General features: G+C 49.0%; 1 protein-coding gene across 1 annotated transcript; it reads left to right on the top strand.

Annotated features, from left to right (window-relative positions):
• The first annotated feature begins 274 nt into the window (after positions 1-274).
• Positions 275-18,277, top strand: LOC122392021 (zinc finger protein ztf-16-like). The gene is made up of 3 exons (XM_043386438.1): positions 275-422; positions 14,718-15,720; positions 16,041-18,277. The coding sequence occupies exons 2-3, from the start codon at positions 14,745-14,747 to the stop codon at positions 16,355-16,357; spliced, it is 1,293 nt and encodes a 430-aa protein (XP_043242373.1). The 5' UTR covers positions 275-422; positions 14,718-14,744; the 3' UTR covers positions 16,358-18,277.
• Positions 18,278-18,307: the final 30 nt, after the last annotated feature.

Raw genomic sequence — 18,307 nt, 5'->3', positions numbered from 1 at the left:
CGCCGCCCGGCCACCACTCACTCTCCCCACCCCGCTCGTTTGTTGACCGTACACCGACCGCAGTGCAGCCGCCGCCCACCACATGGACACCGCACTCCTCTTCCCACGCTGCCGGCCTTACTTTCTTTTTCGGCGCGTGCGCCCGCCGGCGCTGCCGTACCACTATTCCACATCTGGCCCGGCGTGGCGGCCGGCGAGCGCTGAAGGCCGGTGAGGAAGTGGGTCGGTCGGTCCGGCCGGCCGGGCGGGCGGCGCGCCGCCGTGCTTCGAGAGTGAAGTCGTACGGCGGCGGTGGTGGGTGGCGGACCAGGTGTGCTGCCAGAGGTGCCGACTGCGGTCGGCCGCGGAGCCGAGACCATGCAGTGAGTGCGCGCAGTCCGGCCGGCCATCTCTCCGCGTGGACCGATCAGGAGCACGGCCAGGTGAGGTACGAGCTGATGGGAGCTCACGGAAGTGTTATTTGTGGTGAAAAAGGTTGGCTCATTAGTATTACTTATGTCACGTCGTGTATGATTAGCGCACGGTGCCAACGTCTTGCGGTCGTCCATTATTCCAATGTCCGTTCATTATCAGCTTATCATAACAAATACAGTAAACCAACGGTGTACCAGCTGTCGAGATTTTTGGTTAAATTAACAAATAAGAAACGGAAATGCATATTCATGTGTAAATATTGTGCGTGGTTCTCTAATTTCATAAGATTGCATCGAACATAGCAGGATAATGTAACGGTGAACAAATACACGTGATAGTTTGCGACGGAAATACGCAAACTATCTACGTATTTAGTGTGTACAGCCCTCATCTCACGGCGTGCAGTAGCAGTGTTCTTTTTTTTTAACAAAACCAATAATAATAAGAGGCCATGTTATCAGTCGATCGGAACTCATTGCTCGAGACGCGCCATGCTCCACTCCTTCGATTGTGTATCATAAAATAAAAATTTGTTTGAGGGGCAAATATATACTTTTGTGTATTATTGTCAAACTGGGTAGAAAATGTATGAGCAATGATGAGTCCAGTCGAAGGTGTGGAACCTCGCGCGTCGTGGTGTTACGATTTCCGAGTGACCGATAACATAACCTTCGAGCTATTTTCGGTTTTGTCGAAAAAAAAGAATACCTACCACGCAGTATGCAGAGGACTGTAATGAATCGATTGAGAGGCAGTACCTAGTGTTGCGTAATTGGCGCTATGATTGTATGTACGAGTATAACTCTGAGCGAAGGATATGCCCGGACGTGCATTCACTTTGGATTGTAAGGGGGAGGGCATAGTGCGGGCCAAAAATGTGAAACGAGTAATGCGAAGGCGCCGAAATGCTCTATTGCAGACCCCGTGTAAAGGGGATGCGTACCAATGCATTGCAATATCGTTGCATCGATCTGGTGTCTAGGTGTATTTGCACAAATCAAGGTTCAATTTGAATCAATCTTGAGGACTTTTAGATTGCACGTGGTGTCAGGAACTTATAAATTTACGTGAATCGCCGTTTGCAGCGTGAGGCAGGTTGAGGAAAGGTAATAATAGCCAAGTATTTAAGCAATCCATGTATGGATAAGGATGCAAGCACATGCGCACCAAAGCATATCATACATATCAAGCATATCACACCGCACTCATCAGCATAGGTATCTGACTCTGTGTAGCATAGACATCTGATAAGTAGATAGGTATCTGCCATATGCCCACATTTTGGATCAATATAAATTGTAGACGTTGGATCGTCACGAATAGGCATATTCGTGACGATCCAATTAGGTACAGCCGTTCACCTGGTGACCGACCGTGAACGGCTATACTAATTGATGCCACACTCGAGTTATTTATATCTCTATACAATTTGATAAAACATATGCATGACATTTGTTGATGGATTGGAATTTTATTTTATTTCTTATTTCTTTTATTTTCTATTCCTTTGACAAAGTGAAGGTTATATCAAAGATAATGACAATAGCCAAATTGATAGCAACCAGACGTTTCGGCTATCAAGTATGTTAATCATTGCCGATGTTAAAGTATAGGTACCTCACTGTGCACACTGCACATACCTCGGGCCATGCCTATCGGTTTTTACGAGCGAGCGAGCGCAGCGAGCGAAGCGAGTCTTTTCAATATAACGGAAAAATCTCAGTATGAGCGGCCCGGCCCGGCCCGGCCCGGCCTGTAACGCTTTTGAGAGGCTTATATCTCAGCAACCGCTGGACCGATCGGCCTGCGGTCTTTTTTGCTGGGTAGCCCCATCCCTTCTACCCCGTAATTGACTACTTTTGATAAATCTCAGTGACCGTCGTGGCACGTGCCACGTGAAAAGTCAAGGGTGTTCAAGCTGTTTTGCAAAAGTAGTGATTTTGAGAGGCTCATATCTCAGCAGCCGCTTGGGCGATTGTCTTACGGTAATTTTTGTAGGGTAGCTGCATCCCTTCTACCAAAGGTCGGGTACTCTTGATCTATGTGAGTGACCCCCACTGCACGTGCAAACTACAAAAAGAGGAGGTGCCAAATTTGTTCCCATTTCAATAACTCGGTGATTACTGGGGCGATTTCGCTGAAACTTGGCATACAGGTAGGCACCCACCAGGCAATGCATTCCCATGTGTTGCGGTCAGGGTGCTACTGCACGTGCGCACGTGCAGGGGGCGCTTCCAGATCTCGAGAACGGCTGGGCCGATTGCGCTCAAATTTGGTACACGGTTGGGGACCAGTTAGTAGGGTGCCGTGCAAAAGTCAGTTTGGACTCCGTTTGCACGTGCGCACGTGCAGAATGCCGCTTCCAGATCTCAGGAACGGCTGGGCCGATTGCGTTCAAATTTGGCACACCGCAAGCGACCGGTTAGAAGGGTGCTTTGCACAAGCCCGTTGGAAGCACCCTCTTGCCCTTCCGCACGTGCAGGGCTCACTATCTCGCTCGCTCGTTCTTCGCCCAAAAGGCGTTTTACTGGTCTATAAACGGTCGAGATGGACGTACCTACACGACGTCACCACCGTTTCACCAAAAACTGAGCCTTTGGGGTAAGCGAGTGGGTCTGCCGTCATGGGGCACGGCGAATGACAACCAATTTAAGGTCTCAGGTCAACCGATGACCACTTAGGTCACGTGAATAACTCAAAGGTTAAATTCCGGTGCTCTTAATAACGTCGGCAAAACTGTCGCAAAACAATTTGCAAAACAACTCCGTCAATTTTATTCAAATATGCTTCAGTACCAACAATGCACATTTCTCGTGATTCTTATACGGGGTGATCACGTGATCCAAACACGTGATCCAGGTGTTTGCTTTGTTGTCTAACCTTCCAGGCGGTGGGGGGGGGGCATTTTTTTGCCCCCCCCCTTTAGTTTTTTCGATATATCTCGAGAACCGCTGCGCCGATCGTCACCAAACTTTCGGTACCCTCCCGTGAACAGCTATTGCACATTGTGACCAAAAATTTTTCCAAAGGCTATGATAGGTGGGACGCTAATTACGTCAGAGTGACGTCATTTCTGCCATTTTCGACCCAAAAAAAGGTTTCGCGGGAAGAGCTGTCAGGCCTACAGCTTTAGAGATACAGAAAAATGTTTCAGACATAAAGGGTGTGAAATCAAGAGGACTACAAAACTGCTATCTCAGATTTTTGAAATTTTTGGATTTTGACCCCCAAAAATAAAAAAATAGATTTTTTGAATATAATAGCCGAAAAATCCAAAACGTTTTTGAATTTCGAAAAAACGGAATCTATTTGATAGTCCCTGCCGCCTTCTATCTACATACCAAATTTGAGATCGATACCTCTTTTTTTTTTGGCCAAGTTATAGCAAAAAAAACTGTTCAAAATTGAGGACGTAAAATTCTCAAACTCAATTTTTAGCAATTCTAGACCTCATAGCGCAAAAAAAGACCACCATTAGACTCCCCGTGACGAGCTGCATCGAATCAATACCCATTTTATGCAAAAATATCAACTTTGAAATTTGACCTTTTTTGACCTGACCTTGACCTGACCTCCACCAGAAAGTGACCTAAACCGTACCTGATTGTCTTATAACCAACACCATTGAGTTGGAAATGAAAAACTGGCCATAAAACATGCATCGCACAACCTTAGTAAAATTGGGTTCATGTGGTGACCCTTGGTGACCTCTGATGACCTGACCTGTGACCTGACCTGGTATGACCAGTGATCTCTAATAGCAACATATGTACTAGACAACTGACGCCCTATCGCTGATTTTCGACAAAATGCGTTTTACTCGGTGTTATAGCGCTTTCCCTAGAAGCCCCGTGAACGGTGAAACATTTTATCTTTGACCTGACCTGTGACGTCATCGGTGACCCCGAGGTCAATGAAATTTGGTTTCCATCGACAAATTTGGCAGGGCTATCGAACGCCGTTTGAATTTTCCGGATCCGTCCAGTAGTTTCGGTGATACCGGGGGGCAAAAAATGCCCCCCCCCCACCGCGCGGAAGGTGGCCGGGAGGCCCATCGCCTGCCGAACTAATGAGCAAACATAAATAAACTGTTTACGAATAATTTTGTTCGCGAGCAAGTGATCTCATCTGCCAAATTTTAGCAAAAAAAAAAAAAAAAACAAAGAACAGCTCGCGAACGTTTATGAACTGTTCGCGAACACGGTGCAGAGGGGTGGATAAGACCTTTGCTTCGCTACGAGTCAAAGCGACTGATATCCGATTTTAAGGTCTCATGCTAACCGGTAACTCCTGAAGTGTCCTGAAGTGTAAAGTCTCATGTGTCCCAAAGTAGAGGTTTGGTTTTGGGTAAAGAACTTCGCCACAAACGGTGGCAGAGCAGCAATGGTGGCACCATCGTGCTCGTCGTGGCCAGGCGCGTTAAATGATTAACTTTTACTTTTGTGTGGGTTAGGTCACTTTAGGATACTGACCTCAGATCAATGTCAGGTCAAAGCCACTCGGGTTACAAAGCTGCTTGGTGGATGTCGTGCTTCATATTATTCGAAGTAGCATTGTGAGCCAAATGATAGCTCAACCGACTCGCCAGCTAAATTTGAGCGGGTGTTATTAGCAAAAAAGTCCGATTGCAACAAACAACCTCAGTGACGTCTTACATGACGCTATGCAAGGTCGGAAATGCATAATTAAAGCCTCAGCGTTGAAAGAATAATTATAAGTCACGATTCCATGTGCTTGAGATAAGATTGATGCGTTTGCACAAATACATAAAACGTGCATGCAACCGTTTATGTCACTGTATACGACTAATAACGCGAAAAATATCAGAAATAATGTTTTGCTCATGAACGTTCATGAGCGTGAGCTGTTCGTAAACAGATAATGGTTCGTGAACATGTGACCTTGAATGAAGGAATTCGTAAAGTATCAAAGAAACAAAATACAAACAAACAAGCAATCAAACAAACAAACGCAGTTCATGAACTGCTGTTCACGAACAACTATATAAACACCGAACCCTGTTTTTATACTTATCTGTTATCTTGGGCTATCCGTGGGGTTATACTTATCTGTTAGACTTGCGATCTCACCATCATAAAGCAAGGAACAAAATGATTAAAAATCCCTGCTTAGAATAACGTGTCTAAACCACGACAAAACCGCAAGATATTTCCAGAAACATGACAGACCTATACCTATGTGCGATGTATGTGTGACTGATAGCCAGAAGTCACCCAAAAGGTCGTGACTCGTGAGGTCATAAAAGGTCACCAGCAGTTGTTTCGACAATAAATTTTGGTGAAGCCAACAGTCATGTTAGAGCGATTAAAGCACGTGGAATGTGTCCAGCTCAACAGAACATACAGGTCGATTGACATGCAGCATATCCTTCTTTGGCCAGGTCATATCTTCAAGCTGACTTATCCAGGTAAAATAAGGCATAGTTAATTCGACGCGTGTCGAGAAGAGAGACACGATGGCGGTAAGATCAATGTCATACATTGATTGAACCTTGAGTAGGCAGTTGCATCAAATTTTCGGCAAAGTCCGTCCATTTTGGCGGCTTTGGTCCCACCATGGCGAAGTTGGCTGAGATCCACACCTGGCTTTAAGCAAGGTCAACGTCATGCTGCGCTGCAGGCAAGCTTTTTGGCCTACTAAAACGTCAGTGGTTTTCATTAGCTTTCTTGTGGCAATTCTTTGTCGTATATAAAGGTAGGTGGAGCGCTTGCTTGAGACTACCCTGGCGGTGAAAGCCCGGATTGAAGTCTCTCCGTAATCGCTAATAGATACGTGGCACGTGCATACCTAATACGACACTGATTGCTTGCGGTTGGTGATAGCCAAGGCGTGATAGCAGCCACAGCCAGTTGATGTCACTGAGAGGGACCGACTTCTTTAGTTATCTGGATGGTCGATGGCGCCCACTGTTCGTTTAGCTTCAAAATTCTCCTGCTCAACGAAATTGCCTGCTGTTTGCGAATTGACACAAATAATGCAATTGTCAATGCAGTGCAGTGCAGTTTCAGAATTCAGCAAACTTTATTTCCCGTATTTTCCAAAAAAAAGTAAGAAAAATTATCCGGTGAAAGTAATGATGCCTGTTCTATTCCTGGTTCTAGGCGGGAAATAAGAATGCCGTGTCTGGATTGTCGAATGCCGATTAGCTACCTATCGCCTATTGAACACCAGCCACCTCTAACGTTAGAATGCACCTCTATTTATACATAGAATCCAATAAGAATAAGAAGAATAGAATAAGAATCCAAACTATAGTTTGGATTCTTATTCTCATAAAAATGCAGCCGACTTGTTTTACTTTAAACCAGACGAAGAAACCACGAAAAGAACACGGGGTAACTAAAAATAACAATATGAGCTGGAACCAATCTGTGCATGGTCCGACACCATCAGATACTGTAAACTCTATAATACTGTAAAGATACTGAATATAGCAAAGACATCTTGCCTAAAAATCGGCGTACATGCCAATCATGAGTCCAGTGAGTATTATGGCATTAAACAAGTTAGTACGTTGAAAATATTGGGAATAACGTTTTCTAACACGATTAAAAACATAACTAAAGACAACATAGATCCAAAATTACGACAGATTCAAAACGAAATACTTCAGTGGAAAAGGAGAAATCTTACACCGCTAGGAAGAATCGTAGTTATAAAATCACTGTTAATATCCAAACTTGTGCATTTATTTACAGCTTTACCGAATCCAGACGCAAAAGATATAAAGAAACTTAAGAGCCTGCTATTTTCGTTTTTGTGGAATAGTAAACGAGACCCGATAAAACGAAATAAAGTATGTCAAACATTCAGACAAGGCGGCCTACTGATGATTGACATTGAGGCGTTCGTGAACAGCATGAAGTTATCATGGCTGCGAAGACTTTTGACAGGCACGAACACTGAGTGGGCACAATTAGCGAAAAACGAACTTCCTAACATCCATGATATAGTGCGCTATGGTAGTAAAAACTTACATGTCAAGTGTGGAAAAATACAAAACCCCTTTTGGAAAGACGTCTTGCGTGCCTTTGCTAGATTCACTGAACTTCATGAGCCAGATATGCCACATATATTGCACGAGAACATGTGGTTCTCAGATTATACAAAGTACCATTGCTCAATTGTTAGAAATTGGAACAATAAAGGAATACGGTTCCTCGCTGATTTAATTGATGAAAATACCGGTAAGCTTCATTCAAAAGAAAGTCTCGAAAAGTGTTACAATATCAACATGACACTTTTGTGCTACACCAGCTTAATGAAAAGCTTACCGGATGAAATGAAGATAACGTGACAACGTCTATCTACTATTTATAAATCTTAAAAAGTCCGCCGCCCACGCCGCCGTCGGGGTTACTCCCTAAAAGGCTTATTGCGGCGCCGTCGATTGACGCAGGAGGGTGAAATTTTTACCAGTCGTGGGTCACGTAATAAAACAGGTCGTATTAAATTTTGGGCACGATGCGGCCGGGGGTGCGCCCGTGGCGCGTGCTCATGTGCGCCATAGGGTTAGCATTAGAATCGGCAAAAACAGGCTATTGCTCGGGAACGGTAAGGGCTACGGAGGTGAAATTTTCACGCCAAGTCGAGCCCGTGCATTCATTTGTCGTATTAAATTTTCGAGGGTGTGGGTTCAGCGGTGTGCACGTGGTGGGGCCGCGACCGGCGCCGAGCAGAAAGCACGTGCTTTAGGCTCAGTTGTTCGCTTAAAAACTGAGTGAAAAGCATCAGAGCCGGCAGGTCATTGACCTTTGACAACGAAGGCCGACACAAGGCACCGCTCGCCAAGGGGATTCGCCAGTAAATACAATTAATTTGTTTTTGCAATATCTCAGCGGTTTCTGGGCCGATTTAGCTGAAACTTGGACTGTCGGTGGTAGTGTAGGGTAGTGTAGTGTAGGGTAGGGTAGGGTAGGGTAGGGTAGGGTAGGGCAGGGTAGTGTAGGGGTAGGGTAGGGTAGGGTAGGGTAGGGTAGGGTAGGGTAGGGTAGGGTAGGGTAGGGTAGTGTAGGTTAGGGTAGGGTAGGGTAGGGTAGGGTAGGTTAGGGTAGTGTAGGGTAGGGTAGGGTATGGTATGGTAGGGTAGGTTAGGGTATGGTAGGGTAGGGTAGGGTAGAGTTAGGTAGGGTAGAGTTAGGTAGGGTAGGGTAGGGTAGAGTTAGGTAGGGTAGGGTAGGGTGGGGTAGGGGAAGGGGAAGGGGTAGGGTAGGGTAGGGTAGGGTAGGAGTAGTGTAGGGGTAGGGTAGGGTAGGGTAGGGTAGTGTAGGGGTAGGGTAGGGTAGGGTAGTGTAGGGGTAGGGTAGGGTAGGGTAGGATAGCGTAGGGTAGGGTAGGGTAGGGTAGGGTAGGGTAGGGTAGGGATTAGGGTAGGGTAGGATAGGGTAGGGTAGGGTAGAGTAGGGCAGGGTAGTAGGGTATGGTAGGGTATGGTAGGGTATGGTATGGTAGGGTAGGGTATGGTAGGGTATGGTAGGGTAGGGTATGGTAGGGTAGGGTATGGTAGGGTAGGGTAGGGTAGGGTAGTAGGGTAGGGTAGGGTAGGGTAGGGTAGAGTTAGGTAGGGTAGAGTTAGGTAGGGTAGGGTAGGGTAGGGTAGGGTAGGGTATGGTAGGGTAGTAGGGTAGGTTAGGGTAGTAGGGTAGGGTAGGGTAGGCTAAGGTAGAGTATAGGGTAGGGTAGTAGGGTAGGGTAGGGTAGGGCAGGGTAGGGTAGGGTAGGGTAGAGTAGGGTAGGGTAGAGATAGGGTAGGGTAGGGTAGTAGGGTAGGGTAGGGTAGGGTAGAGTAGGGTAGGGTAGTAGGGTAGGGTAGGGTAGGGTAGTAGGGATAAGGTAGGGATAGGGTAGGGTAGGGTAGGGTAGGGTAGGGTAGGGTAGGGTAGGGTAGGGTAGGGTAGGGTAGGGTAGGGTAGGGTAGGGGGTAGGATAGGGTAGGGTAGGGTAGGGTAGGATAGGGTAGGGGTAGGGTTGAGTTCAAAAAGGGCCCAATATACAAAACACTTGAACACCCCCGCAACTATCACCATCCCTTACAGTTCAATTAAAAACAGCTACCCAAATCTAACCAAATAATACAGCTAAAAATACAAGTCAATCACGCAAAACTAATGCACCCGTAACATAGCATAAATCAAAACATACAGTTATCGCGTAAACCTGTACCTCTAGTACTATAGTAAAAGAAGTAGGACCAATTATGCCATTACGTATGAACCTGATTTTAAATGAGTCAAATTTCACGCGACTTGCGTATAATGCATATGTGTTTTCAAGCAAACCGTGCGACAGAAGAGTTAGCGAAAAATGGATAAGGGACATAAGCTGTTATGATGAAAATAGTTTCTTTGAAATAACAAAAGCGACACACTGTAACCGTGCAAGAATATTCCAATATAAACTTGCTAATCGCATATTGTCAACGAATACATATTTAAAGTTAATAAATATTACTGAAAATGATAGTTGTACATTTTGTAAGGAAGAACCAGAAACATTAGCCCATATATATTGGTTATGTCCTCACACGCGGACATACATCACATCAATTAAGACGAGTTTATTGAGCAAATACAACATCAACTTAAATATACAACGAAAGAACTGGTTTTTCCTCACAAATGTTACGGAAATGGAAGCATGTCTATTAGTATTTGCCAAGATGGTTATATACGAAGCGAGATTAAAGGAAAATATCCCAAATATATCACATTTGGAAAATAAGCTGAAGCAATTAGTTAACACAGAATACAGTATCGCGAAAAAAGCCAACACATTAGACGCATTCAAAAAGAAATGGGGCTCCTTGAAAAACTTAGCAACATCAACCAGCGGTATTTAAACAATCAGTCACTCACACAACGAAGCAATTGCACACACCCACACACTCACCTACCCACGCACATACACACACGCGCGCACACATCCACATTTAGAACCGCGCAGGTGGCCAACAGCAGCAGTATCGCGCACAAATGCACCCAAGCACGCACACCCCAACAAATACGCACACACACGCGCTCACAATCCTCACCCTTCCTCAACCATTATACACAAATCTTCATCCCTGAAGCTGCTGCGGGCAGGCTGGTCGAGTTGTCGCGCCGGGCGATCTCGTGCGCGGCCGGGGGCGGCGCGGTCCTCTGCGCCCGTTGTTGGTCCGTCCGCCGCTGTCGCCGCCTTCGCGGGGCTGCCGCCGTCGGAATCGAGCTCTGCTGGCTCCCGCCGGCGGGGCTGCTTTAGCTTAGTTGCATACATTGGTTTAGTTGCATCAGATTTCAGTACATACATTGTGAGCACGTGTGCAGAGTGGGAAGCTGCCGGCGCCGCGTTGCTTGGATCCGCCGGCCCGGCCTCCGACGTGACTGTGTGTGTGGTGTGTAATTGTATACCTCTCTGGGCAGAAACGCGAACTGTAGACAATGTGTGGGTGGGTTTTGGCGCTGCTGAGGTTGTGGCAAGTGTCAACCTCTCGGATTGATTGGCATGAGCCACCGTTGCCGTTCGAAGTGAATAAACCGAAAAAAAGATACTGTAAACTCTATAAAGATCTGAACATCTGCGACCTGTTATTTACAAAAACTACCTATACGTCGAGAAAGTTGTATTATAGAAGAAACGGGCCGTTATATGTTATATGCATAAGCCTCGCAGCACCGCGGCTATTTGAAGGCGAATGTGAGCAGCGTGAACGACCACATCCCTTTTTGCTTTTCTCAGGACTATCCCAGAACCATTTGAACCTTGTACTCAGCGGGCTAACGATCATTTCCACCAAACAGTCGTCGTTGAGGACAAGTCCTCGTTCGCACTGCACCCGCCAACCTCTTCAGGGTGACCGCTTCGAGGCGCAGGGCTGGTTGTCCCAAGCAACGGGACCTTTCCGTCCTACTATGCTTGTCTCTGCCATCGCTGCGCACAGTTGGCGGTCCACTTAGCCAAATGTCTCCAATTTTGTTTTACTCTGCTCTGCTCTGCAACTCTTGCTCTGCAATTGCCACGTCAGACCAAAAACTCTGCTCCCATTCAAAAAGACGTGAACGGCGCGGTGACCAGCGCGATGGAGGCGGTTAGATCTGCCGAAGGTAGCCGCGGTGGGCACTTTCAACAAACCACTGTGCACCCACAATAGGTCACTGGGAAGTGTGGCACCCACGCTCGGTAGCATCGGCCCGGCAACAGGCCGCCGGGCACCTGCAAACTGTATCAACCCGCCGGGCAACTACCAACTGCAACAGGCCGCCGGGCACCTACAATCTGCATCAGGTCGCCGGGCTCCTATAATGTACACCTGGCCTCCGGGCTGGCAATCTGCACCCGCAGCAATCAGTGGGCCGCCGCGCTGGCAGGCAGGCCGCTGACCTGTCCACGCCGCCCGCCGTTCGCCGGCGCGGCCGGCGCGCTTACTGCTGAATGGGAGCACCGTGACACTTTGGAGCCGGGCCGGGCGTCTCGCGTGCCCCGCCAGAAAGCGGGCCGCACGGCCGGTTGTAGGCCAGCCAGCGCAGCCGGACATGGGTTTGGGGTCGAGGGTCGACCGGGCTCAGCACCGACTCGGTCCCGATACTATGGACGGGCAGACTGGGACTGGTGCTGTATCACAGGCATCCAGGACTGGCTCGGGATCGGTCTGCGTCACGGATGTAAGCAGACGCAAAGACAGAGACTGACTGCATTGCAAAAGAAGGTGGCTGCTGTGCAGTGTAGTGTGCTATGTGCTCAGAAAGCGCTCGACCCATAGGCATCACTATATTATAATCTATATTATAATCGTGTCGTACTGCAATATTCTGGCCATATGATGAAACATTCTTATCCCCGTGCATCTCAAGATTTAGTGTAGGTGAACGATCCCATTGCACACTGTAAAAAAAGATTAGCACCTCAATGGTACTAATTCAGATGTCAAATCTGAGCACCTAAATGCGGCTTAAACCTAGCTCCGTAGCACCTAGTACCATATTTTTGAAGCTGCTAGTTTTAAGCATGGTGCTCAAAGGTAGCACGTGCTAGACTTAGCCCCTGCTAGGTTATAGCACCCAGCTTCTAGATTGGGTATTTAATTTAGCATCCGATGGGTGCTAGTACTTTAGCACTCTAGGGGTTCTCATGTCAAATCGGAGCACCCAAAAAAGTGCTAGCAGCTGCTTGGTTTAAGCACCCTAGGAGTGCTAAATCAGGTTATTGTGGTAAATAATACAAAACATCCAGTTCAAGAGGCCCATTAAAAGCAACGATGATTTACAATTCACCGAAGTATCAGAAACAACTTTCTTACATTCAGGCTAGTTACTAGATATACGAGTAAGCACGCATGTCTCATTTTATACAGCTGTAGAACATACAGAACACACTGCCACTCAAAGAACAGCTGCTGCTCAATTTGGGTAAATTGCTGCATTTCACTATATGCGCGCGCGCGTGTCTGTGTGTGTGTGCGCGCGAGCACGTCTTTTCTGTACCACCGCTACCGTTTGATTTAGAACAAACATCAAGTGGGCACGTGCAACGATGTATTAGTCAACATTAACAACGAATGTACCCATGGGCGCTATGCCACCTTACGCCATCTCCCGACAGCCCTTTGCTGATAAAAGACGCCGTCTGAAAAAGCCCCCTCTCGATCTCACCTTTTTCCAACAATCATAGCAGAATGAAAATGAACACCGAACTTCTTTTAACGTGCACATCACGGCCACGCTATAGGCTCCTCCGCTATCACTCTGGCGAGCTTCCAGGTCAGTGCTCATGCTCATGAGATAGGTGGCCGACTGGCCATGTCTCCTGCCTCCTGGCCACCTGCTGCGCTCAGCGCTCGACCCCGGCGGTTTGCACAAAAAGCTTTGTTTTTCTTCACTTCAATGTTACAGAACACTCACAGTTATAACATATTGACTTCAAACAAACGTTTTAAAAATATGTATGCCATAACCAAACCAACATATACCCAGAGTTCAGCGCAGTGCACCTGCATCAGCGTCCAAACTGACACAATGGCGGTCACAAAATGGCCGAATGCCGAATCCCGGAGAAAATTAGCACCTTAAGGGTCCGCTTTTTCCCGCGCAAACCCCCCTCAAGCTCATTTTAATCACTTAAGTACTAAATAACAGCACCACCAGCTGCAAGCGTGCTATAACCAGCGCCATAAAGATAAACAGATGCTAGCGCCAATCACCTTGTAAAACAAGAATCAAATTTAGCAGCACCATTACATGCTGGCGCCATCATGGTACTTCTTCGCGCACCAATCATGTGATTTGCAGCACAGGGTACTTGAAGTAAGCAACAAATGGGGAAGTTACTTAAATCTAGAACCCTTTTAGCACCAAATTAGCAGCATGGATGCTAATCTTTTTTACAGTGCAGGGTGCGCCATAAATAATTTCCCATCGATAAATTCACTTTATTTCCAAACTGGTTGGCGTAGATATGCCATCTTTTGCATATATGTCGCAAATTTGTCTCCAATCCTGACAGTGTAGCTCATTTTGTATATGCTCGTCCACTGTCTCTGCTACGCTCCTGAAATGCGAGGTCGTCTTAACGCACATCCGCCGCTCCTGAAATTCAGGAATCACCACTGGGTGTTGGCTGCTAAACACTCTTTGGTCTAAAGAATGCTGGACACAATTTATCCCCGACTTCAGCTCCACGGCCTTCGCAAACTGAAATATCCCGAAAAGTGAAAACCCTACTGTACCGAGTCCCTGAAACACCGCAAATGACATACGGTGCAGCATTGTTACAGCATGGATGATCGAGGAAAATAAGTGAAAAGACGGTGCGGCGGCCGCGTGCCATAGTGCTCTTGCGTCTCGGGCGCGTAACATGAGAAGAATGCGAGCATACAGAAAACAGACTACATTTATTAGATAGGAGATGACGTTGTTATATGTATGTAAAAGATGACATAGCCATGTCAGTGCGCCTTGAAACAAAGTGAAATTTTCGATGGATAAATCTTTATGGCTCACCCTGTAGATACTTTCCTACCCGATCCTAAAATAAATGGTCCGTTTTTATGTTTGGCATGTTTTGTTATATAATGCCGAATAATGCTTACTAAAACTCTTACAAACGATCGTTTTATTTTTGCCTTAGTGTTAGTGTCCGGTTGTGGAATTACTTAAGTTTTAAAGCATGTACCGTGTGACATCGACTTTCGAGTATAAACCGCGAGCCGATGACGGTGCCTCAGCCTCTCTCCTGGTCAGTCGCCTGTGTCGGGACATTCTCTCGGCAGGATGCGACACTTGAGTTGACCTTACGTGCCCGTCTTTCAGACCCGCGTCTGGTGAGCCGCGGCAGCGATGGCGGCCGCGCTGGCCGGCGAGCAGCTACAGCCGGACGACCTCAGCGTGCGGCCCGGTCGGCGGGCCGACTCGGCCTCCCCTCCGCCGGCGCCACCGACCCCGTTCTCGCAGCTGAGTCGGCTCCTGCAGGCCGGCGCAGCGCCCGAGCCGCCCGCCCCGGCCGCGCCGCTGCGCTGCCACACCGAACACTGCACCTTCGAGACGTTCAGTCGGGCCGCGCTCGAGGCGCACGCGCGCGGCCACGACAGCCGCCGGCTCTATGAGTGCGACGTGTGCCAGCTGCGCTTCACCAACGGCGCCAATCTCCGCCGGCACCGGATGAGACACACCGGCTTCAAACCATACGAGTGCCGCGCTTGTAGCAAGCGCTTCTTCCGTCGCGACCACTTGCTCGAACATATGAGCACGCACGCTAAGGCGGCCGGCCGCCGCCTGCCCTGGCAGTGTCCCGTCTGCGCCAAAGGCTTCCAGAGGCAGATCGCAATGCGCGCTCATTACCAGAACGAGCACGTGCGGGAGGCGGCCGCCGGCGTGCAGTGCCGGCTGTGCGGGTACGCCGCTGCCTCAGCGCACGCTCTGCACGCCCACCTGGCCGCACAGCACGGTCTGCAGGTGGGCGCGGCGCCTACACCCGCTCCGGCACCGGCGCACCTCCTTCTGGCGCCGCTCGAGCTGCGGGCCGAGCCAGAGTCACCGCCCGGGTCACCCCGTCCTTCCCAGGTGTCACCAAACAGCTCGACACAGGCGTCTCCGGGCAGTCCTGCCGATCCGGGCCCGATGCCGGGCCCCGCGCCGGCTGTTGTCAAGACGGAGCCGCGGGAGCCACCGGTGTCTGCAGAGGAGCATCAGGACCAACAGGAAGATAGAGAGGAGGAGGAAGAGGAGGGAGAGGACGAGGAGCAGCGGGAGAACGGGCCGGCCGCGGGCGCTCCTCTGTTGGTGCGCAGAGCACCCGGACTGCAGTCCACAAACGGTGAGTTGGACAGCAATGGAGCCTCCGGGAGCTTAGGACAGCTGAAGTGTGTCGCAAAAGGGTAATTTCTGAACGGTCAGTAATAATTTCATGTCAAGAACATCCTAAACCGATTAAGGCAGGCACCTCATTGAATCGTGTAGAATGTTGTTTTATTTGTATTAAGTTAATGCCAAATCATTAAATAAGTTCACAATAAAAATTACCCGTTTTAATGATGTTCAATAATACAATGGTAATCAGATTGCGTTTTTTCCATTTGCACCAAATTCGGAGCCATTACCGGCCTGTAACTGACAGCGTTCACCCTCTGTCGACAGTGGGCGCCGGACCTCCATCGGAGCCTGCCGGGGGAGGCGGCGGCTCGGACCGGGCGCCGGCGCCCTCCCAGCTGCGCTCACTGCTGCAGGAGCGGCGGCCGACCGTGGGCCGCGCCAGCCCTGCCGCCCTGCTCGCCGGCCGGCGCACCACCCACCTCTGCACCTTCTGCGGCATCCTGTTCCCCGACCAGACCCTCTACTTCATGCACAAGGGCTGCCACGCCGAGAACAACCCGTGGAAGTGCAACATCTGCTCGGAGGTGTGCCACAATGTGTACGAGTTCAATTCGCATCTTCTGAGTCAGTCGCACCAGTGATATGACGGTGACCGAACTGATGTGACAAGACACAACTGACGTTCAGTGACGTGACTGATATGGACTGATTGTGACTGCCGACTGTGCGGCGCTCTAATTGGACTGAGTGCGCTCATGAGCGAGTGTTGAACTCGGGCGCCGGTCGTGGACCGGCCGGTTTCCCGGCGTCGGGCCCGGCCGGCGCCGCCGCCGGTAGAGTGGCCGTTTTTCCGGGCGTCTCGGGCGCGGCCGGCCACCTCCGGTTGGTCTCGTTTTCAATGAGGTCAGCGCCGCCTCTGTGGGTCAGCGGGCCACGGGCGGCGCCGGCGGCCGGCGGCCGACTCGGAGCGACGCGCCGCTGTCACCCGGCGCCGGGGCATCGGCCGGGAAAGTGGCAAAATGACGTAATACGGTACAAGGTGATAGCCGCTTCACCCATTTTGTACAATCACTCATTGATAATAGGTGTGAATGCGTTGTGCCTTATTGTGGATCAAGCCATTGAGTGGCTTGTTATTGCACTCATTATTTATTTTAAATGACAACTCATGTGTGGTAGGATGATCGCGAAAAATGACAATAATATGAAAATTGTGATCGATAAGTGACGAAGACATGTGCATTGTTCAATTGTCATAAGCTAGTAGAAACGGTGGCGCGAAAGGGGCCACGAATCCACCGACTACCGAGGTATAACACTTCTCATGGGTATCTGTTTCATGCTTTCTTTAGCCAAGTAGCGGCGTAGAATAGTCTTCCCCGTCATTTTGTATCTTCTTATTGTTGTTATTGTTGTTTGTTTGAGAGATGGCACTGCTTGTTTGATTTGACGCCGTTGTGAATTCTGCGTTCCAAGGCCGAAACAGGGCTGCCCAATGCTGCGCTCGATGCGAGCGTTGGCGCGCAGAAAGACGATTTGAAAATATGCGTCGGGTGAGAGCAGCTACTGAGAGGCTGGGAGTTCACCCCACCGAACCACCGTCCTAATTGTGATATTGTCTGTCCGGCTTCGATAGACAGTGCCGTGAAGCTAAACGACCACCAGACTGCCCCCTACTGCCAGACTGGCCTCCGACTACTGCCAGACTAGCTCCAGACGACTACCGACAGACTGACCCAGACTACAACCAGAAGCCGCATCCGCCCCACTCCGACCTACATGGACAGAGCAAACGGTCGCACAAAGCCACATCACTCGCCTATTATCTCCCAAGTACCCTAGCAAACACCATTCAAGCCCATTTCCCCTGATGATCCACTAAGAGTCCTCAGTAAGCTCGGCGAGCCAGGTCAACGACGCTGGACTGGCCAGACCGGTTTATTAACTCCAAACAACGTTACTATGGTTTGCTCTCGGGAGATTATCCCTCCCCTCTCCCATCAGACGGACCGAACAAATCGCCTTCACGCCTACCAGGCTGTTCATCATCAAACAAGTGTTCATTCACTATACGAGCGAACCGACAAGCGTTACAGACCTCCATCTTACCGTTTCACAGAATCCCATCATATACATATGTAGATAGGAGACATATCTATCCCGACTCATCAATAAGATTCCCGACCCATCAGACAGACTACATCATCCCACTCCATCAGACTCCCCCGTCCCATTAGACAGACTCCACCATTCCATCAGACTCCACCATCCCATCAGACTCACACATCCCACAAGACAGACTCCCCGTCCCACAAGACAGACCCCCCGTCCCACTAGACACTAGACAGGCCCATGCCCCTCCCTCCCACCGAGATATACATCACCACATGACCTGCCGCCAAACGCGCACCAATCGCGCCGTTACGCCGATGCGTTGTTGATTTGTCACGTTGTTACGATATGGTTGTTACGATGTGGTTGTTACGATGTGGTTCTAGAACTGTTGATCTGTAGTGTTCTCGAAGGCCGTGAAATCAATACACTGCCTCCTTCGGATGGATGACAAACCTTGTGTGAACCTTGGTGAATAC

This window comes from Amphibalanus amphitrite, unplaced genomic scaffold (genome assembly GCF_019059575.1).
Source record: "Amphibalanus amphitrite isolate SeventyFive unplaced genomic scaffold, NRLGWU_Aamphi_draft 000466F_arrow, whole genome shotgun sequence".
Lineage (NCBI taxonomy): Eukaryota > Metazoa > Arthropoda > Thecostraca > Balanomorpha > Balanidae > Amphibalanus > Amphibalanus amphitrite.
Note: the sequence above shows the minus strand (reverse complement) of the source record. Positions and strands in the feature narration are given on the sequence as shown.